General features: G+C 40.2%; 1 protein-coding gene across 32 annotated transcripts in view; it reads right to left on the reverse strand.

Annotated features, from left to right (window-relative positions):
* KIF1B (kinesin family member 1B) overlaps nt 1-15,449 on the reverse strand; it is a 177,546-nt gene that overhangs the window by 97,718 nt on the left and 64,379 nt on the right. For 5 of the 32 annotated variants that reach the window (XM_045387470.2, XM_045387533.3, XM_065534459.2 and 2 more), the window contains exons 10-15: nt 15,387-15,404; nt 12,738-12,813; nt 11,836-11,914; nt 10,073-10,215; nt 9,071-9,112; nt 5,698-5,909 (exon numbers count right to left, since the gene is read on the reverse strand). In XM_045387470.2, the coding sequence (XP_045243405.2) occupies nt 5,698-5,909; nt 9,071-9,112; nt 10,073-10,215; nt 11,836-11,914; nt 12,738-12,813; nt 15,387-15,404 (570 nt within the window). The remainder of the gene's footprint in view (nt 1-5,697; nt 5,910-9,070; nt 9,113-10,072; nt 10,216-11,835; nt 11,915-12,737; nt 12,814-15,386; nt 15,405-15,449) is intronic. The other 27 variants (XM_074020647.1, XM_074020635.1, XM_074020579.1 and 24 more) reach the window with 7 other exon arrangements.

Consider the following 15,449-nt stretch of genomic DNA (forward strand, 5'->3'; position numbering starts at 1 on the left):
AAAGATAGCTGGGTAGAAATCTATACAGTCTTCTCAAAGTGAAAACCTTCAACAAACAGGACAATAGGATGCACCCGACCTAACCAAGGTATCTTGACTAGTACTTATCACAGTGCGGTCCACAAACCACTGTTGATTATGGAATACAAACTGACATGAGATATTTTAAAAATATTTCTTCCTAGTTGATTACCTTCAGAAAAAGGTTATTTCAGAGCAGAGAATTATCTGGTCATATTAAAGCCACCCTATTTTGGGGCAACTGTAGAACTCACTCTAAGAAAGCAAAATTACTGTCTAGGAATCCTCTTACCATTTTGCAGCCAACTCTAATATGACTTATCTAATTTTACTTACCATCTGAAGAGTAAATCAGAACATGATCTCTTTGTAGAAAAGAGATTTAATGAGTAAGGTATAACTTTTATTTTTATTACAGTTTTCAGCTGCAATTTTGAGGTTGTCTAGAAAGCTATTTTTAAAAACTTTGAGGGAAACTTAGAGAAAATACTAACTGTGAGTCACATTAGCACAACTTCGGAGCCAAAAAAAGCCTGCGAAATCATTTATTCCAGAACCATTCTAGAGATAAGAAAACTAGACCAAAGACGGGAGTTCAAGACCAGCTGGCCAACATGGCGAAACCCCATCCCTACCAAAAATACAAAAATTAGCCGGGCGCAGTGGCACGTGCCTGTAGCCCCAGTTACTTGGGAGGCTGAAGCAGGAGAATCGCTTGAACCCAGAAGGCACAGGTTGCACTGAGCCAAGATGGCGCCACTGCGTTCCAACAGACCAGAGAAGCTAAGTGAGGCCACACTACTCACTGAGCCAGGTCTAGAGCTATTTGCTGACTCACTGTTCTTTCTTCAAATAAAGCAGGATCAACAGGCTTTCAAGTAAACATTCTATGAAACAGTTCACCCTAAGTTAAGAAAGAGTGAGGGATATTCTGTTCAAGCCTGAGTAGCAAACTTAGTATAAATAAAATAGGGAAGCCAAGTGCAAAACAGCATCCAGTCTCAGGAGCATCAATTCATTCTGCCAGCAGGTAGGCATTCTGGTGTCCAGAGCTTCCCATACCCCACTCTAGGGGCCTAATGTAAGATGAACTTGAAATGTGGATTCATGGTTCAGAAATGAGGGATTGAGGAGATAAACCTTTAATCCTCCTCCCTTTCTTTGAAAAAAAAAAAAAAATTCCAAAAAACAGAGGGACACCAGGAACTCTTCTTTAAGCTCTGAGGAATGCCGGGCTCAGGTGTCATTCACTCTTTGGTCTCACATCATATTTGTCTGCATCTCTAGCTATTTGTACAGCACTGGTTAATAAATTATGTTCATATAGCTAAACAATTTAATCTCTTCTTGATGGTTTAGTTAAGGAAACAGAAAAATCACCAGGACAAGTCAGAAATATTTCCATGAAAAACACTTACTACACAGAACATTTGTTGAAGCCACTGAATCACCAAGGTTTTACCGTACTGAACATAGCATACTTCCTAAGTGGGTTCCAAATGTGGCCTTGGGTGCTTAGCACAGCATTTGCCCTTGCCTGCTTCTGTAATGGATATTTGTGGATATTTATAGGCTAAGTCTAAGCAACGGCACTCACAGTACTGACTGTGATGCCAGACTAATAAACACGAGAGCTGTGGCTACAGCTGCATGTTTAAAACCTTATTCGACAGGAAGACCAGGCATGGTGGCTCACGCCTGTAATCCCAGCACTTTGGGAGGCCGAGGCAGGCAGATCACCTGTGGTCAGAAGTTTGAGACCAGCCTGGTCAACATGGCGAAACCCAGTTTCTACTAAAAATACAAAAATTAGCCAGGTGCGGTAGTACACACCTGTAATCCCAGTTTCTCAGAAGGCTGAGGCAGGAGAATTGCTTGAACCCAGGAGGCGGAGGTTGCAGCGAGTCGAGATTGCGTCTCTGCACTCCAGCCTGGGCGCAGAGCAAGACTCCGTCTCAAAAAACAGAAAAGATATTTACAATGGTGTGATGTGCATACCTAACATATGCAAAAAGGCTATCCAGTGAACAAAGCCACAGCAACATTGGGTGTAAAAACAGTATCCAATCAACTGACCTTTTTTAAAGTCAAAAAGAAACAAAGGGAAATAAAATGTTAGGAAAATGAATTAACCTCCTCTATTGCTGTTCTCCAGTATAATATTTTTCTCCTACAGTTACCATGCCTTAGGAACCCAGTTCCTAGATATTCTGAAGCATTTCTATTGTACAAACATTGCCCTGGAGCTTTGGATGAAAGATGCTATCTGCCTGCAGCATTAAAATGCAGGTTTACCCGAAAGGAATTCTCACCATTCACAAAATAAGGGCAGAACTAAGGCGCTTATGCTTCAGTGAACTACCACACTGCATTAAAAACCCAAGACAACAAAAAGCCCTAAGGAAGCTCTTTTCTTTCTAGAATAAAACTAGGGAAAACCGAAGAGTTCTTTATTTTGGCGTAAGAAATAATTAAAACAAAGAAAATTTGTTTTCTGATTGAAGTAATACAGTTTTGTTTTGTCTTGCTTTAGTGGGACATAGGGAAGTTGGAGGAAGAGTTCCCTGAATAATGACAGTGTTATTCCCTAGAAATGATCTGGAAGACACTGGGTAACCTGATTCTTAAAGAGTCTGGTTAATGTCTTGACTCCTAACGTGACATTATTTTCAATTGGTCCCACTTGGCAGTTAGGGAGAAATTTCTCCTTTACATCAAGATGAATGTCAAAGGAAAGGGTAATCTCAAGCGTATGCGCTAACGCTTTAATAAGCAAATAGTTACGATTTAAAATCCCCAAAGAAAAAGAACATTTTATATTAAGGACTCAGTAAGTGGGAGTTTTACTTCTCATTCCCAAGGAGCTCCCTATTTTTAACTCTGGTTCTAAAAAGAGCCCTGCAAAGCCGACATGGTCACTGACGCCTATAGTGAGAAAATGTGTAGTTACCACTCCTCTTCGTTAAGGTCTTTAGTAAAATTTCAAAGTCAATTTTACCAACAGCAAAAATTACCCTGCAGCCTACAACATTTAATGGAAAGATTTCTCACTCTTTCTCCCTTTGCTAGGTATTGCAGAACTTCACCACTTTCCACTTACATGTTCTGAAGGAAGAAACAAGAACATTATTTTTGTTTCTTTCTTTTTTTTTTTTTTTTTGAGATGGAGTCTCGCTCTGTTGCCCAGGCTGGAGTGCAGTGGCGCAATCTTAGCTCACTGTAACCTCCGTCTCCTGGATTCAGGGGATTCTCCTGCCTCAGCCTCGATCAGGAGATTGAGACCATCCTGGCTAACATGGTGAAACCCCGTCTCTACTAAAAAATACAAAAAACTAGCCAGGCGAGGTGGCGGGTGCCTGTAGTCCCAGCTACTGGGGAGGCTGAGGCAGGAGAATGGTGTAAACCTGGGAGGCGGAGCTTGCAGTGTGCTGAGATCCGGCCACTGCACTCCAGCCTGGGCGACAGAGTGAGACTCCGTCTCAAAAACAAAAACAAAAACAAAAACATGCTTTAGAAACAAAAATAAAGCTGGGCATGGTAGCTCACGCCTGTAATCCCAGCACTTTGGGAGGCCAAGGTAGGCAGATCATCTGAGGTCAGGAGTTCAAGAGCGGCCTGGCCATCATAGTGAAACCCCATCTCTACTAAAAATACAAAAAAATTAAGCTGGGCGCAGTGGCTCATGCCTGTAATCCCAGCACTTTGGGAGGCTGAGGCAGGCAGATCACTTAAGGTCAGAAGTTCAAGACCAGCCTGGCCAACATGGTGAAACCCCATCTCTACTAAAAATAAGAAAATTAGTTGAGCACGGTGGCGCACGCCTGTAATCCCAGCTGCTTGGAGGGTGAGGCACAAGAATCACTTGAACCTGAGAGGCAGAGGTTGCAGGGTCTGGAGATCGCGCCATTGCACTCCAGCCTGGGCGGCAGAGTGAGACTCTGTCTCAAAAAATAAATAAATAAAAATAGAAAAATTAGCCGGGCGTGGTGGCTTGCATCTGTAGTCCTAGCCACCACCACACCCAGCTAATTTTTTGTATTTTTAGTAGAGACGGGGTTTCACCGTGTTAGCCAGGATGGTCTTGATCTCCTGATCTCGTGATCCACCCATCTCGGCCTCCCAAAGTGCTGGGATTACAGGCTTGAGCCCACTGCGCCTGGCCAAGCATGTTTTTTTGAGATAGAATCTCACTCTGTCACTCAGGCTAGAGTGCAGCAGTGCAATCATAGCTCACTGCAGCCTTAAACTCCTGGGCTAAAATGATCCTCCTGCCTCAGCCTCCCAAAGTACTGGGTTTACAGGTATGAGCCACCATGCCCGGCCCACACTATACTTTTGAAATGAGTAAAATGTCAAGGGAAAAGGTAGGCTGATTAAGAAAGAAAAAGCAGAACCTCTTTCTTCAGATAAAATGTTTGCCAGCCTCACATGAAAATTAAAATGAGAGCATCTGACATTTTCAATTGTCAAGCTTAATTCACTTTAGTGTTAAAGAGTTTTTCAGCAAGCCTTTTACCTATTAAATGTGTCAATGTGTCACTGTTCTCTAATGTCCTTGCATGAGCGGCAGTCAAGGGGAATACCGAGCGAATGTGAAGAGGACTGCTGGCTGGCAGCATGATTGCAACTTTTCAGACTCTTAAAAAGTGTTCCTTGTCCTCCCTGTGCCCCCTATTCCAGCACTCTTAAACACAATGGTTAAAAGGTATGGGTCAAACTATCTTTCAGCACTGCAGGTGATAACTGTCTGTGCACTGAATGAATTGAGGAGGAAGAGAAGCAGTTATGAGTCAGAAGGCTCTGTTGCTCTTAACTTTCATATTCATACAGAGAGGTGAGATCGAACCTCACAGAGCCAGTAATAGGCTGGGAAATACCTCCAACAGCAAAGCTGGGAGCCATAGGCCAAATCTGCATACATGCAGCTATGGCCCTGCGACCCCATGGGTACCAGTGTAGGAGGAGATAACCTTCCTACACAGTAATCATAGGGTATCAATGTTTTCTGTGAACTTCTAGAAGATATAACCTAATAAGTATCTGAATAAACCTGGAAAAGCTACTCAAATGTTCAAACTTTTTTTTTTTTGAGACAGAGTCTTGCTCTGTCACCCAGGCTGGAGTGCAGTGGCGCGATCTCGGCTCACTGCAAGCTCCGCCTCCCAGGTTCACGCCATTCTCCTGCCTCAGCCTCCCAATGGTCTCAATCTCCTGACATCGTGATCCGCCCGCCTCAGCCTCCCAAAGTGCTAGGATTACAGGCGTGAGCCACCATGCCCGGCCCAAACTTTATCTTTATTAACAGAAGCATGGCTCTATACAGAATTCCATCTTCGAATGAAACCAAACGTTTCCAAATAAATTTCTAACAAAACAATTTCACTGTAACTTGATGAACTACCCCAGAATTAACGTACACATCTATTAATCCATTACTCTGCCTTGCCAGCCTATGACCTGCCCATGCACCTCTCCCAACTCTGCCTGACCATGTCAGACTCAGGCATTCTAGTGAAAAGAAATTAACTTACAAAGCAGAAAATTCAATCTTCAGGACACCTCTAAGAGTCAGAGAGTTCTCCATATGCTGAATCGAAATCTTAGTGATTTTTACTCCTAGTTCTTCCTTGTGGAGCTATATAGAATACCTTGTATTCAGTGTGAACTATTACTTACCTTTAGACGTTCAATAGCTTCCTCTCCTCCAGGTGTAGACATGATCCTCTCTTGAATACTGGTCACAGACGTCAAGCCCACCTGACTATTGAGTGAGCAGGAAGATGGGGATGAAGTGAGGGACCCCATGGATGCTGTGGAAAAATGGCCAGGGCGTTGATTCTCAGAGGCTAGCAAGTACCTATGCTTATTGTTCTGAAAATCTTTCAGATCTGGGAGATAGAAAGAAGAGAAGGCAGAAAAAGTAGGGAAAAGGGAAAGAAGCAGAAGAAAAAAAGACAGGAAGGAATATTGTTGTAAGAAAGGACAGCATTAAAGCGCCAAGACAAAGACAGGCTATAATACAAACACAGGTTACAACTGTTCTAGATGGCAGTTCTAAAACATGTCTGTCTTTAATAGTGGTATCCTAGAGGTTCAGAATCATTTGTGCATTTACAAACTAAAAGATTCCAATGTAGGTTAACACTGTATCTTGCAGGGGGATAAACCAGAGCCTCAAAGGAAACTGCTTAGGCACTCTCCCTAAAAAAACCAAAATACCTTCCATTTCGTCTTTCTAGTGCTCCTAGTCTACAATGTCTTCAGATTTACACTTTTCCAGTAGTTTGTAAAGGGGAAAACAATGATCATTTATTTATTAATAATAATCCATATTGGTCTGGCTCAGTGTTTTATGTAATTTCAGCAAAAATTTCCAAGAAAATGTTATGGTTAAAACAAAGTTTGTGCACTGAGTAGTATGCTTTGTATGGCAACATTTCAACATGCTAAAAGGATTTTTAATATGTCTTAAATAAAAAAGCGTAATTATAGAAATGAGAGGAATTTTGTATAAGTCCTGGTTAAAAAGTCAGGACTAACTGATTGCCTCAACAGGGAAGAATAATTAGCAGATGAATGAGTTTTAGTGTAGGTTCCATTCTTCAGTCAGAGCAAGCAAAAAATAAGGCCGATTATTTGTTAATTTAAGGCCCTTAATTAGCCTAAGAGTACAACCATGGGTCACTGCTAAGCCTGCTTCCTAGTATAAAATGCAAGTTTTAGGAACATACTTCCATTTACTAAGTCTCTAATAGAACGGTTAATTTCGCTTTTAAACTCAGTATTGGTAAAAGAAAAAAAAATTTAAGCCACAAACAACAAAATTTACTGATTTGCTGTTGTACTTTCTTTCATTAGTCATCCTTTGCAAAAAGATACCAAAGGTAAACCATAAGTATTGGTGCAATCCAACTTTAAAATTAGCTCATTTTTGAATCTGAAAAATTAAAATTCATATCAAAACTATGTAAGTTTTCCTTAAAGGAGATGAGTCAATACACACAGTTGGAAAAAATACTATTAGTTTTCCCTGGGCCTACTCATCTCTACTATTTAATTAAAGCCAGTTTTTTAACTCCCTTAAAGCCAGTGGTTGCTTCAAGACAGTTTGAAAACCACCATCTGCAAATACAGAACACAGGGAAACAAGCAAAGAGGCATCTTTTAAAAGGGGGATAGGGATTAGAGCAAAAAGTTAACCATCGGGGGAAAAGACCAGGATGGACAGAGTTTAGGTCCAATGGTCACATGCAAGCCCTAAAAGGAATTAAGAGAATTAGATCAAGATGGAAATTGAGAAGTAGTCAGGGCTGCTTTCCCTCAGGAATATAGAATTAAAACTTAGTCATGCGTGGTGTTTCAGGAAATGCCGCAGCTGCTAAGAAAAGAGGTAGGCAACAAGCTGGCAGCAGCAACACCTTGAGCACAAAAGCAAAAAGAAGGCGGCACCTTTTCTACACCAGTATCGTTGAGCTTTGGAAATCTCAGACAGAGCTGCTGCAGTCCAAGAGTCACTTCTGTATCAGGACATTATAGTGTATTTAAGCCCTAACCTCATAACCACAGCCAGGGCTATATTTGGTTTCTCCTATGCATTTTCTCACTGTCTGCCAAGCCTCATTACATGCCTTACTGTAGAAATAAACAACTCAGGTGGCCGGGCTCAGTGGCTCATGCCTATAATCCCAGCACTTTGGGAGGCCAAGGCAGGAGGATCACGAGGTCAAGAGATTGAGACCATCCTGGCCGACATGGTGAAATCCCGTCTCTATTAAAAATATAAAAATAAGCTGGGCGTAGTGGTGTGGGCCTGTAGTCCCAGCTACTCGGGAGGCTGAGGCAGGAGAAATTGCTTGAACTCGGGCAGAGGAAGTTGCAGTGAGCCAAGAGCTCACCACTGCACTCCAGCCTGGTGACAAAGCAAGACTCCATCTCAAAAGAAAAAAAAAAAAAAAGAAAAGAAAAGAAAAAAAGAAATGACTCAGTACGAATCTAAAAATTAACCCCAAAATCAAGATATTTTTCTTCTAAGATAACAATTTCTTGATGAATTACCTTAAAAGGGTAAGAAATAATTTCCTCACCAACTTAAGATATATATGGAGAGAATAACGAGGTACATGTGATTCTTTAAAAATGTTTGAGTCATTTTAGACACCTAAGTTATTTTAATTTGTGACTTATGAAAAGAGGAAAGGCTGGGTGTGGTGGCTCACATCTGTAATCCTAGCACTTTGGGAGGCCGAGACAGGAGGACTGCTTGAGGCCAGGGGTTCCAGACCAGCCTGGGAAACATAGCAAGACCCCCATCTCTACAAACAAAAAATTTAAAAATCAGCCAGGCGTGGCAGTAAACAACTGTAGTCTCGGATACTCAAGAGGCTGAGATGGAAAGATCACTTGAGCCCAAGAGTTCAAGCTTGCAGTGGGCCATGATCACGTCATTACACTCCAGCTTGGGTGACAGAATCAGACCATCTCAAAAAAAAAAAAAAAAAGGAAAAAATATTTATCTAATCATCTGAGGCCGAAGATATGGAGAAAAGCAACTTAGCACAAGCTCCCATGAGTCTCAGCCCAACATTTACAGAGCTCTTCAATCATAGATAGTTTTGCGGACTGAAAATGATTATTGGTAAAATGGACATAATAAAATATTTTCAAAGCCATTAACAGAATTAAAAGAGACTATATTCAAGGTGCCTAGAATAGGGCCTGGCATATTATGCACAATTAGTAAGTGCCAGTTGCTATCATCATCTATGATTTTTGGATTTAATTTAATCACACTGGGAAAAACTGAAGAGTAGACGCAGCAAGAGATTCTCAAGCCTTTCTACTTCACTCAAGCCACAAACTGAAATTCAGCAAAAATTAGTTTGCTAAATGAAGAAGGGCAAAAATAGGATTATTTCTGATTCTATACTATGCTCTGTCTGGGATTTCTCTGTAAGGATTGCTGGCATGCAAAGCTCATTTTAAGGCTGATCCAGCAGAGGCAGATTAGCAAGTCAGAGTACTGGAAATAACCAATATGTGAAATACACACATTTGCTTCCACTTCCAGAGTAATCATCGATCAATGGATCAACTGAAGGTAAGCAGGAGGGAAAATACGAGAAGGGTCAAAGTTCAGGTTCAGCAGTGACACAGAAAGGGAACAGAGCATTTTTTGGCATTTGGGGAGATGAGAAAGTTAATATTTAGAATATGGTATCAATTTTACAAATGGTATTCATCTAAACTCAGACTCTAATCAATAAGAAGAATTAAACTAGAAGAGGCCTTGAAAATCTTATTAGAACTTTAAGGAATATAATATTAATTTTACACTCAAAAAATAAAAATATGCTTTACTAAACCAACCTATATTCTATTCATATATGAATAATCCATTTTACTCACTTTAGAGAACTTCTGAATAAGCCATTGTATAGGCACATCATGAGTTTTTTTAAGATACATTTTAATACAACATCGTAAAACAATACTGTCTGGAAGTGTAGTTCTTGAACTTCACAGGAATTGAACTTTTCCCCTTCATATGTTCATAGACAGCAGGAGGCAATCCATCATTTTACAGGAGGAGGGGGCCATTCAAAGGAGAATCTTATCTGAAGGTAGGCTTGAATGGTGCATTTCTTGTATTACTGCCACTACACTAATCCAGAGTAACCCATGAAACGAAACCCAAAATTTCAAATAACATTTCTATGAAGTAATTAACTGCTCAGTGATAACAGGTTTAAAATTCCAAATAAACTTCATTGCTGATCTAAAATAGAATTCTAAAAAAAATACTAGCGACATATTTGTGATTTAAAAACTAATTTCATGAGTTCAAATGGATAGCCTGGTATATGCTACATAAAGGAATCTAGAGATCATTTCCATTGAGTTTTTTAAGGAAAAAAAAAAAACAAAAACATTTTCACTACCATTTAGCTTCATCATGTTCCTTAACTTGAAGTTTATTTTAAATATAAGAACCCTGAATAAGAACCTTGAAGAAGAAAGGATTAGATTTTGTAATGATCCTTAATTCACTTACTATCAATAATATCTCCCAGGCCCTGAGCACGAAGAAGGTCCTTCAGCCGTGTCACCTCCTCCTTTAATTCACGAACCAGTTTGGCATTGGGGTCCTCATTGATAACAGCATTGCATTTAATTTGTTTTGCACGATCTGCATATCTAGATCCAAAAAGAAAATTCATTCTTGTCATTTCTCATATGTTCTACTTCTCATAAGTAACATACTATTATTTTTAAATCAAATATCCTGAGTGTTTACATTTTATGAGCCTTCATAATAATACATCTATATAAAGCTTTATAGTACCTATTAAAGATGAAGAAAAAGGCTCAGATGAATTTAAGTGATTTGCGCAAGATCACAATGGAAATAAATAACAGCGAGAGGACTTAAACCCAACTTATGAGACTGTATAGTATTCACTCCATTATATCAACTGTCTTTCATGGAAGAAGGGTAGAGAGTTCCAGACTAAAGTAATGAAACCTACTCATACATAAAAAATAGGCCTCAGGAGGCAGCTCACACCTGTAATCCCAACACTTTTGGTGGCCAAGTGGGGAGGATCACATGAGGCCAGGAATTTGAAACCAGCCTGAATAACATAACAAGACCCCCGATCCCTACAAGAAATTTTTAAAAATCAGCCAGGCCTAGTGGCATGTGCCTGTAGTTTTAGCTACTTGGGAGGCTGAAGTAGGAGCATCACACGAGCCCAGATGTCTGAGGCTGCAGTGAGCTACAATCTTGCCACTGCACTCCAGCTTGGGCCACACAGCAAAAGACTCCATTACAAAAACAAAAACTAAAAAGCAAAAAAAACTTCTCGTGAACATTCTGTTGTGTAATTATTTTGTTTTTTGTTTTTTTAAGAGACAGAGTCTCACTATGTTGCCTAGACTGGCCTCAAACTCCTGTGCCCAAGTGATCCTCCTGCTTCAGCTTTCCAAATAGCTGGGACTACAGGCACACACCACTGCACCTGGCTATGATGGTAATTTTTTAATATTGCTACATATTCCTATAATTTTTATTACTTATTATGACTTCAGCATTTCTTTTTTTTCCTTTTTTCTTTTTCTTTTTTTTTTTTTGAGACGGAGTCTTGCTCTGTCTCCAGGCTAGAATGCAGTGGTGCCATCTCAGCTCACTGCAACCTCTGCCTCCCAGGTTCAAGTGATTCTCCTGTCTCAGCCTCCCAAGTAGCTAGGATTACAGGTGCATGGCACCATGCGCAGCTCATTTTTGTATTTTTAGTAAAGATGGGGTTTCACCATGTTGGCCAGGCTGGTCTCAAACTCCTGACCTCAAGTGATCCACCCACCTCAGCCTCCCAAAGTGCTGGGATTACAGGTGGGGGCCACAACGCCCAGCCGACTTCAGCATTTCTATAACGACAAACACCACAAGCAGGGTGGCACTTCTTTTTATAGAAATGAATATTATAAGAAAATGTCACTATTATCTAAAAGTTACCCAAAAATCTCACTTGAGCAATTTAAAAATCTTTCCTATGAAAAAGTTCCTGCCTTATCTAGGAATCCATGAGGGATAAAAAAATAAAAAGTTCATACCTTTCCCAATGAAACGGAAAACCATAAAGAGGTAAATTCTACTATAATACAATCACTTTTTCCCTAAGTTTTCCCTGTTACGAGAGGAAAGGAACATTATTTTCATAAATAACTACCCAGACAGCATAAAAACATCCATGGTATCACAAAATGACATCTGATGGCAATGTGGTCTACGTTGCTACTGAGATCAAAACAAAGTACCTCAGAGTGCTCAAAGTCTCATCATAGTTGATATCCGCGGGGCTCAGAGCAGCAACCATTGCAGTCCGAGAATTGCCACCTAAAAAGATTAATCATGAGTATCTCAAGTCACACTCATTTTAAAAGAAAGAAAAATTTCATGGAATGTGTCAAATCTGAGGTTGCGATCTCAAATCCTAAGATTTAATGTAATGTCAAATTTCTTTTTTTTTTTTTTTTTGAGAGGAAGTCTCACTCTTTCACCCAGGCGAGCGGATCACTTGAGGTCAGGAGTTCAAGACGAACCTGGCCAACATGGCACAATCCTGTCTCTACTAAAAGTACAAAAAAGTTAGCCAGGCACGGTGGTGTGTGCCTGTAATCCCAGCTACTCGGGAGGCTGAGGCAGGAGAACTGCTTGAACCCGGGAGGTGGAGGTTGCAGTGAGCCAAGATTGCACCACTGCACTCCAGCCTGGGTAAGAGAGCGAGACTCCATTTCAAAAAAAAAAAAAAAAAAAGTAGAAGTGAATGAAGAACAGTGATTCGAAGGTCTGAAAACATCAGCAATGAGGAGGAATAAGGGTTGGCAATGTCTAATTTTGTGCACCTCAGAGGAGCATGGATTTTTGAAATAACTTTGAAGAGCGAGCAATAATCTGAAACAGGTATGGGCAGTTGGGAAGACAATTACAGCACAGTTCATGCCCTGAAGTAAATGAGATATGGGAGTACACCCTGGCTTAAAACCAAGAGAATCCAACCAGCTGAAATTAGGAGTAAAAATGAAAGCAGGCAAGGAACACTCAAGTAGTAACATGAATATCTAGAGATTATTTGTCTCCAAAACAGACACAGGACAATTAACCACAAAAGATAATCAAAGTGAAAAAGATAACTACTTTTCACTAGTGGTCAACATACCTAAATTTTCTCGAAGGAGCCAAGTAAGTACAGAATCCCTGTAGGGAATAAAATCCGTTTTCTTCTTCTTTTTACTCTATTAAAGGGAAAGGAATGGTCTTAGCATTTTTTGTTAGGGAAAAAAATTCCCAAGAAAGGCAAATCAGTCTAAAATTCCCAAGTAAATTAAATTACAGTAAAACCCCAACACTGTGGAAGTTTATCATTCATAGTTTCAATTCTTCACAATACCAAAAACTCACGCAATATAAGGTAATTTTTTCATTTTACATTTTATTTTGAAAACTGTGTAACATATTCAACAGTTGAGAGAGCAGTATAATGAGCTACCATACCCAACATGCAGCTTCAACCATTATCAATACTCTGCCAATCATCTTTCAATTAACCCCCAAACACTTTTCTACAACTTTTTATTTTCCTGACCCATTCTGAAGTCAGTTGCAGACCTCATCTCCATTTACCCCTAAACACTTCAGCATATAAGAACATTGTCTTACACAGAAAACAATGACCAAGTTCAAAAAATTAACATCAATACAATACTATTACCTAATATCCTGTCTATATCATTTTTTTTCTTTTTCTTACTGTGAAGGAAAAGGTCATGTCTTTTTTTTAAAAAAAAAAAAAAAAAAAAAAGCCACAAGACCATTATCACACTTATCAAAATAAACAATAATTCCCTAACATCATCTAATACTCCATCCTCAATTTTTATTTTTGCAGAGGGGAGAATACTAATCCTGTGCATTCCAGGTTGGATGTGTTGGAGCAAGTCATCTAGTTAGTGAATTTACTTGGCCAACCACCATGTCATTGGGTGGGTTGCTGCAAATCTAGCAACTCCTTTTTTTTTTTTTTTTTTTGAGACGGAGTCTTGCTCTGGAGTGGTGGCGCAATCTCAGCTCACTGCAAGCTCCACCTCCCAGGTTCACACCATTCTCCTACCTCAGCCTCCTGAGTAGCTGGGACTACAGGTGCCCGCCACCGTGCCCAGCTGATTTTTTATATTTTTTAGTAGAGACGGGGTTTCACCGTGGTCTCAATCTCCTGACCTTGTAATCCGCCCGCCTCGGCCTCCCAAAGTGCTAGGATTACAGGCGTGAGACCCCGCACCTGGACAAATCTAGTAACTCTTGTAAAATAATACTCATTTGGTCTCTTTGAAAGGAAATTATGCGAAAAATAATGCAATTATTAAAGCAAAGACTAAAAGTAAAAAGGTCTAAGAAAGTGATATGATTTGCTAATTTAGAAAGGTGAATGTTCTATTAAGTCTACTTATTCCGCTTTCTTCATGATCCTTCTTATTAACACAGGATAAAGCAAAAAACACCAATGAAAAGGCAGTGCTGAAATGAAAAAAAATTATACTTTCTAAAAGTAAAAATTAATGCAAATGCTTTACAGGTAACAGCTATTCAAATACATGCTGGCTGATTACTGCGTTGTGACACTTTAAGAAGCTACTAAGGGGAGGCCGGGCACAGTGGCTCATGCCTGTAATCCCAGCACTTTGGGAGGCCAAGGCGGGTGGATCACTTGAGGTCAGGAGTTCAAGACTAGCCTGGCCAACACGATGAAACCCCATCTCTACTAAAAATACAAAAAATTAGCCAGGGGTGGTGGCGGGCACCTGTAATCTCAGCTACTTGGGAGGCTGAGGCAGGAGAATCGCTTGAACCCAGAAGGTGGAGGTTGCAGTGAGCCGAGATCATGCCACTGTGCCTCAGACTGGGCAACAGTGTGAGACTCAGTCTCCAAAAAAAAAAAAAAAAAAGAAGAAGTTACTAAGGGGAAAGGCAGGGCCTCACTGATAAACACCACTCCAGCAAATCAGCAGTTTTAAAATCCAGTCCTGGTATAATCCAAGGTTAAACTAAGGATGATCCTACTATCTGCACAAGCACTTTTTCTATTCAGAAAACGAGTACTACGTGGCTGGCCTCTTAGTGGCTGGTCTTGTGGTTTTGTGTTTTTTTTTTTTTTTTTGAGGAGGTAAGGGAGTAGGCAAGAAGCATCTCTTATCAAATATGTCTACATCATCTCATTCCACTCTACCCACAGACACACAATCCACCAATCAGAAAGTCATTTCCAATAGCAGGTTCAATTTTAGATTGCACAGACCTCAAGGGAGAATTAAGCCTTTCGGTCATTCAGATTAGTGGAACAAACTTTCATTCCACTATGTAATCCTTGAGGCCTAAAACCTCAGTTTAAAACCTGTGAATAGTCGGGACACTATGGGCACGCACCATGCACCCACCTAATTTTTGTATTTTTAGTAGAGATGGGGTTTCACCATGTTGGCCAGACTGGTCTAGAACTTCTGACCTCAAATGATCCGCCCGCCTCAGCCTCCCAAAGTGCTGGGATTACAGGCATAAGCCACCATGCCCGTCCTTGTTCCTTTATTCTTAATTCCTTCTCCAAAGCATATAATGTTCTATAAATTAACTTTGGTGTGAAATCTCATGATTTGTGGTCACTCTAAATTTACAGCCACTCTAAATTCCAGAGCCAGAAAACAAATGATGAAAACATTTTTAAAGGTTCCATTCCTACTTATGTCACCATACATCCTGGTGAAGATTTAAAACATAAAAGTCAATTCTAGTTTATCTCTACCAATCCCCACCATACCTTGCTAGTGCAGTTATCCTACAGATGAAAGCATTTAAAAGAGAAAACAAGAACACAGGATAA

The sequence above is a fragment of the Macaca fascicularis genome, chromosome 1 (assembly GCF_037993035.2).
Source record: "Macaca fascicularis isolate 582-1 chromosome 1, T2T-MFA8v1.1".
NCBI classification, from domain to species: domain Eukaryota; kingdom Metazoa; phylum Chordata; class Mammalia; order Primates; family Cercopithecidae; genus Macaca; species Macaca fascicularis.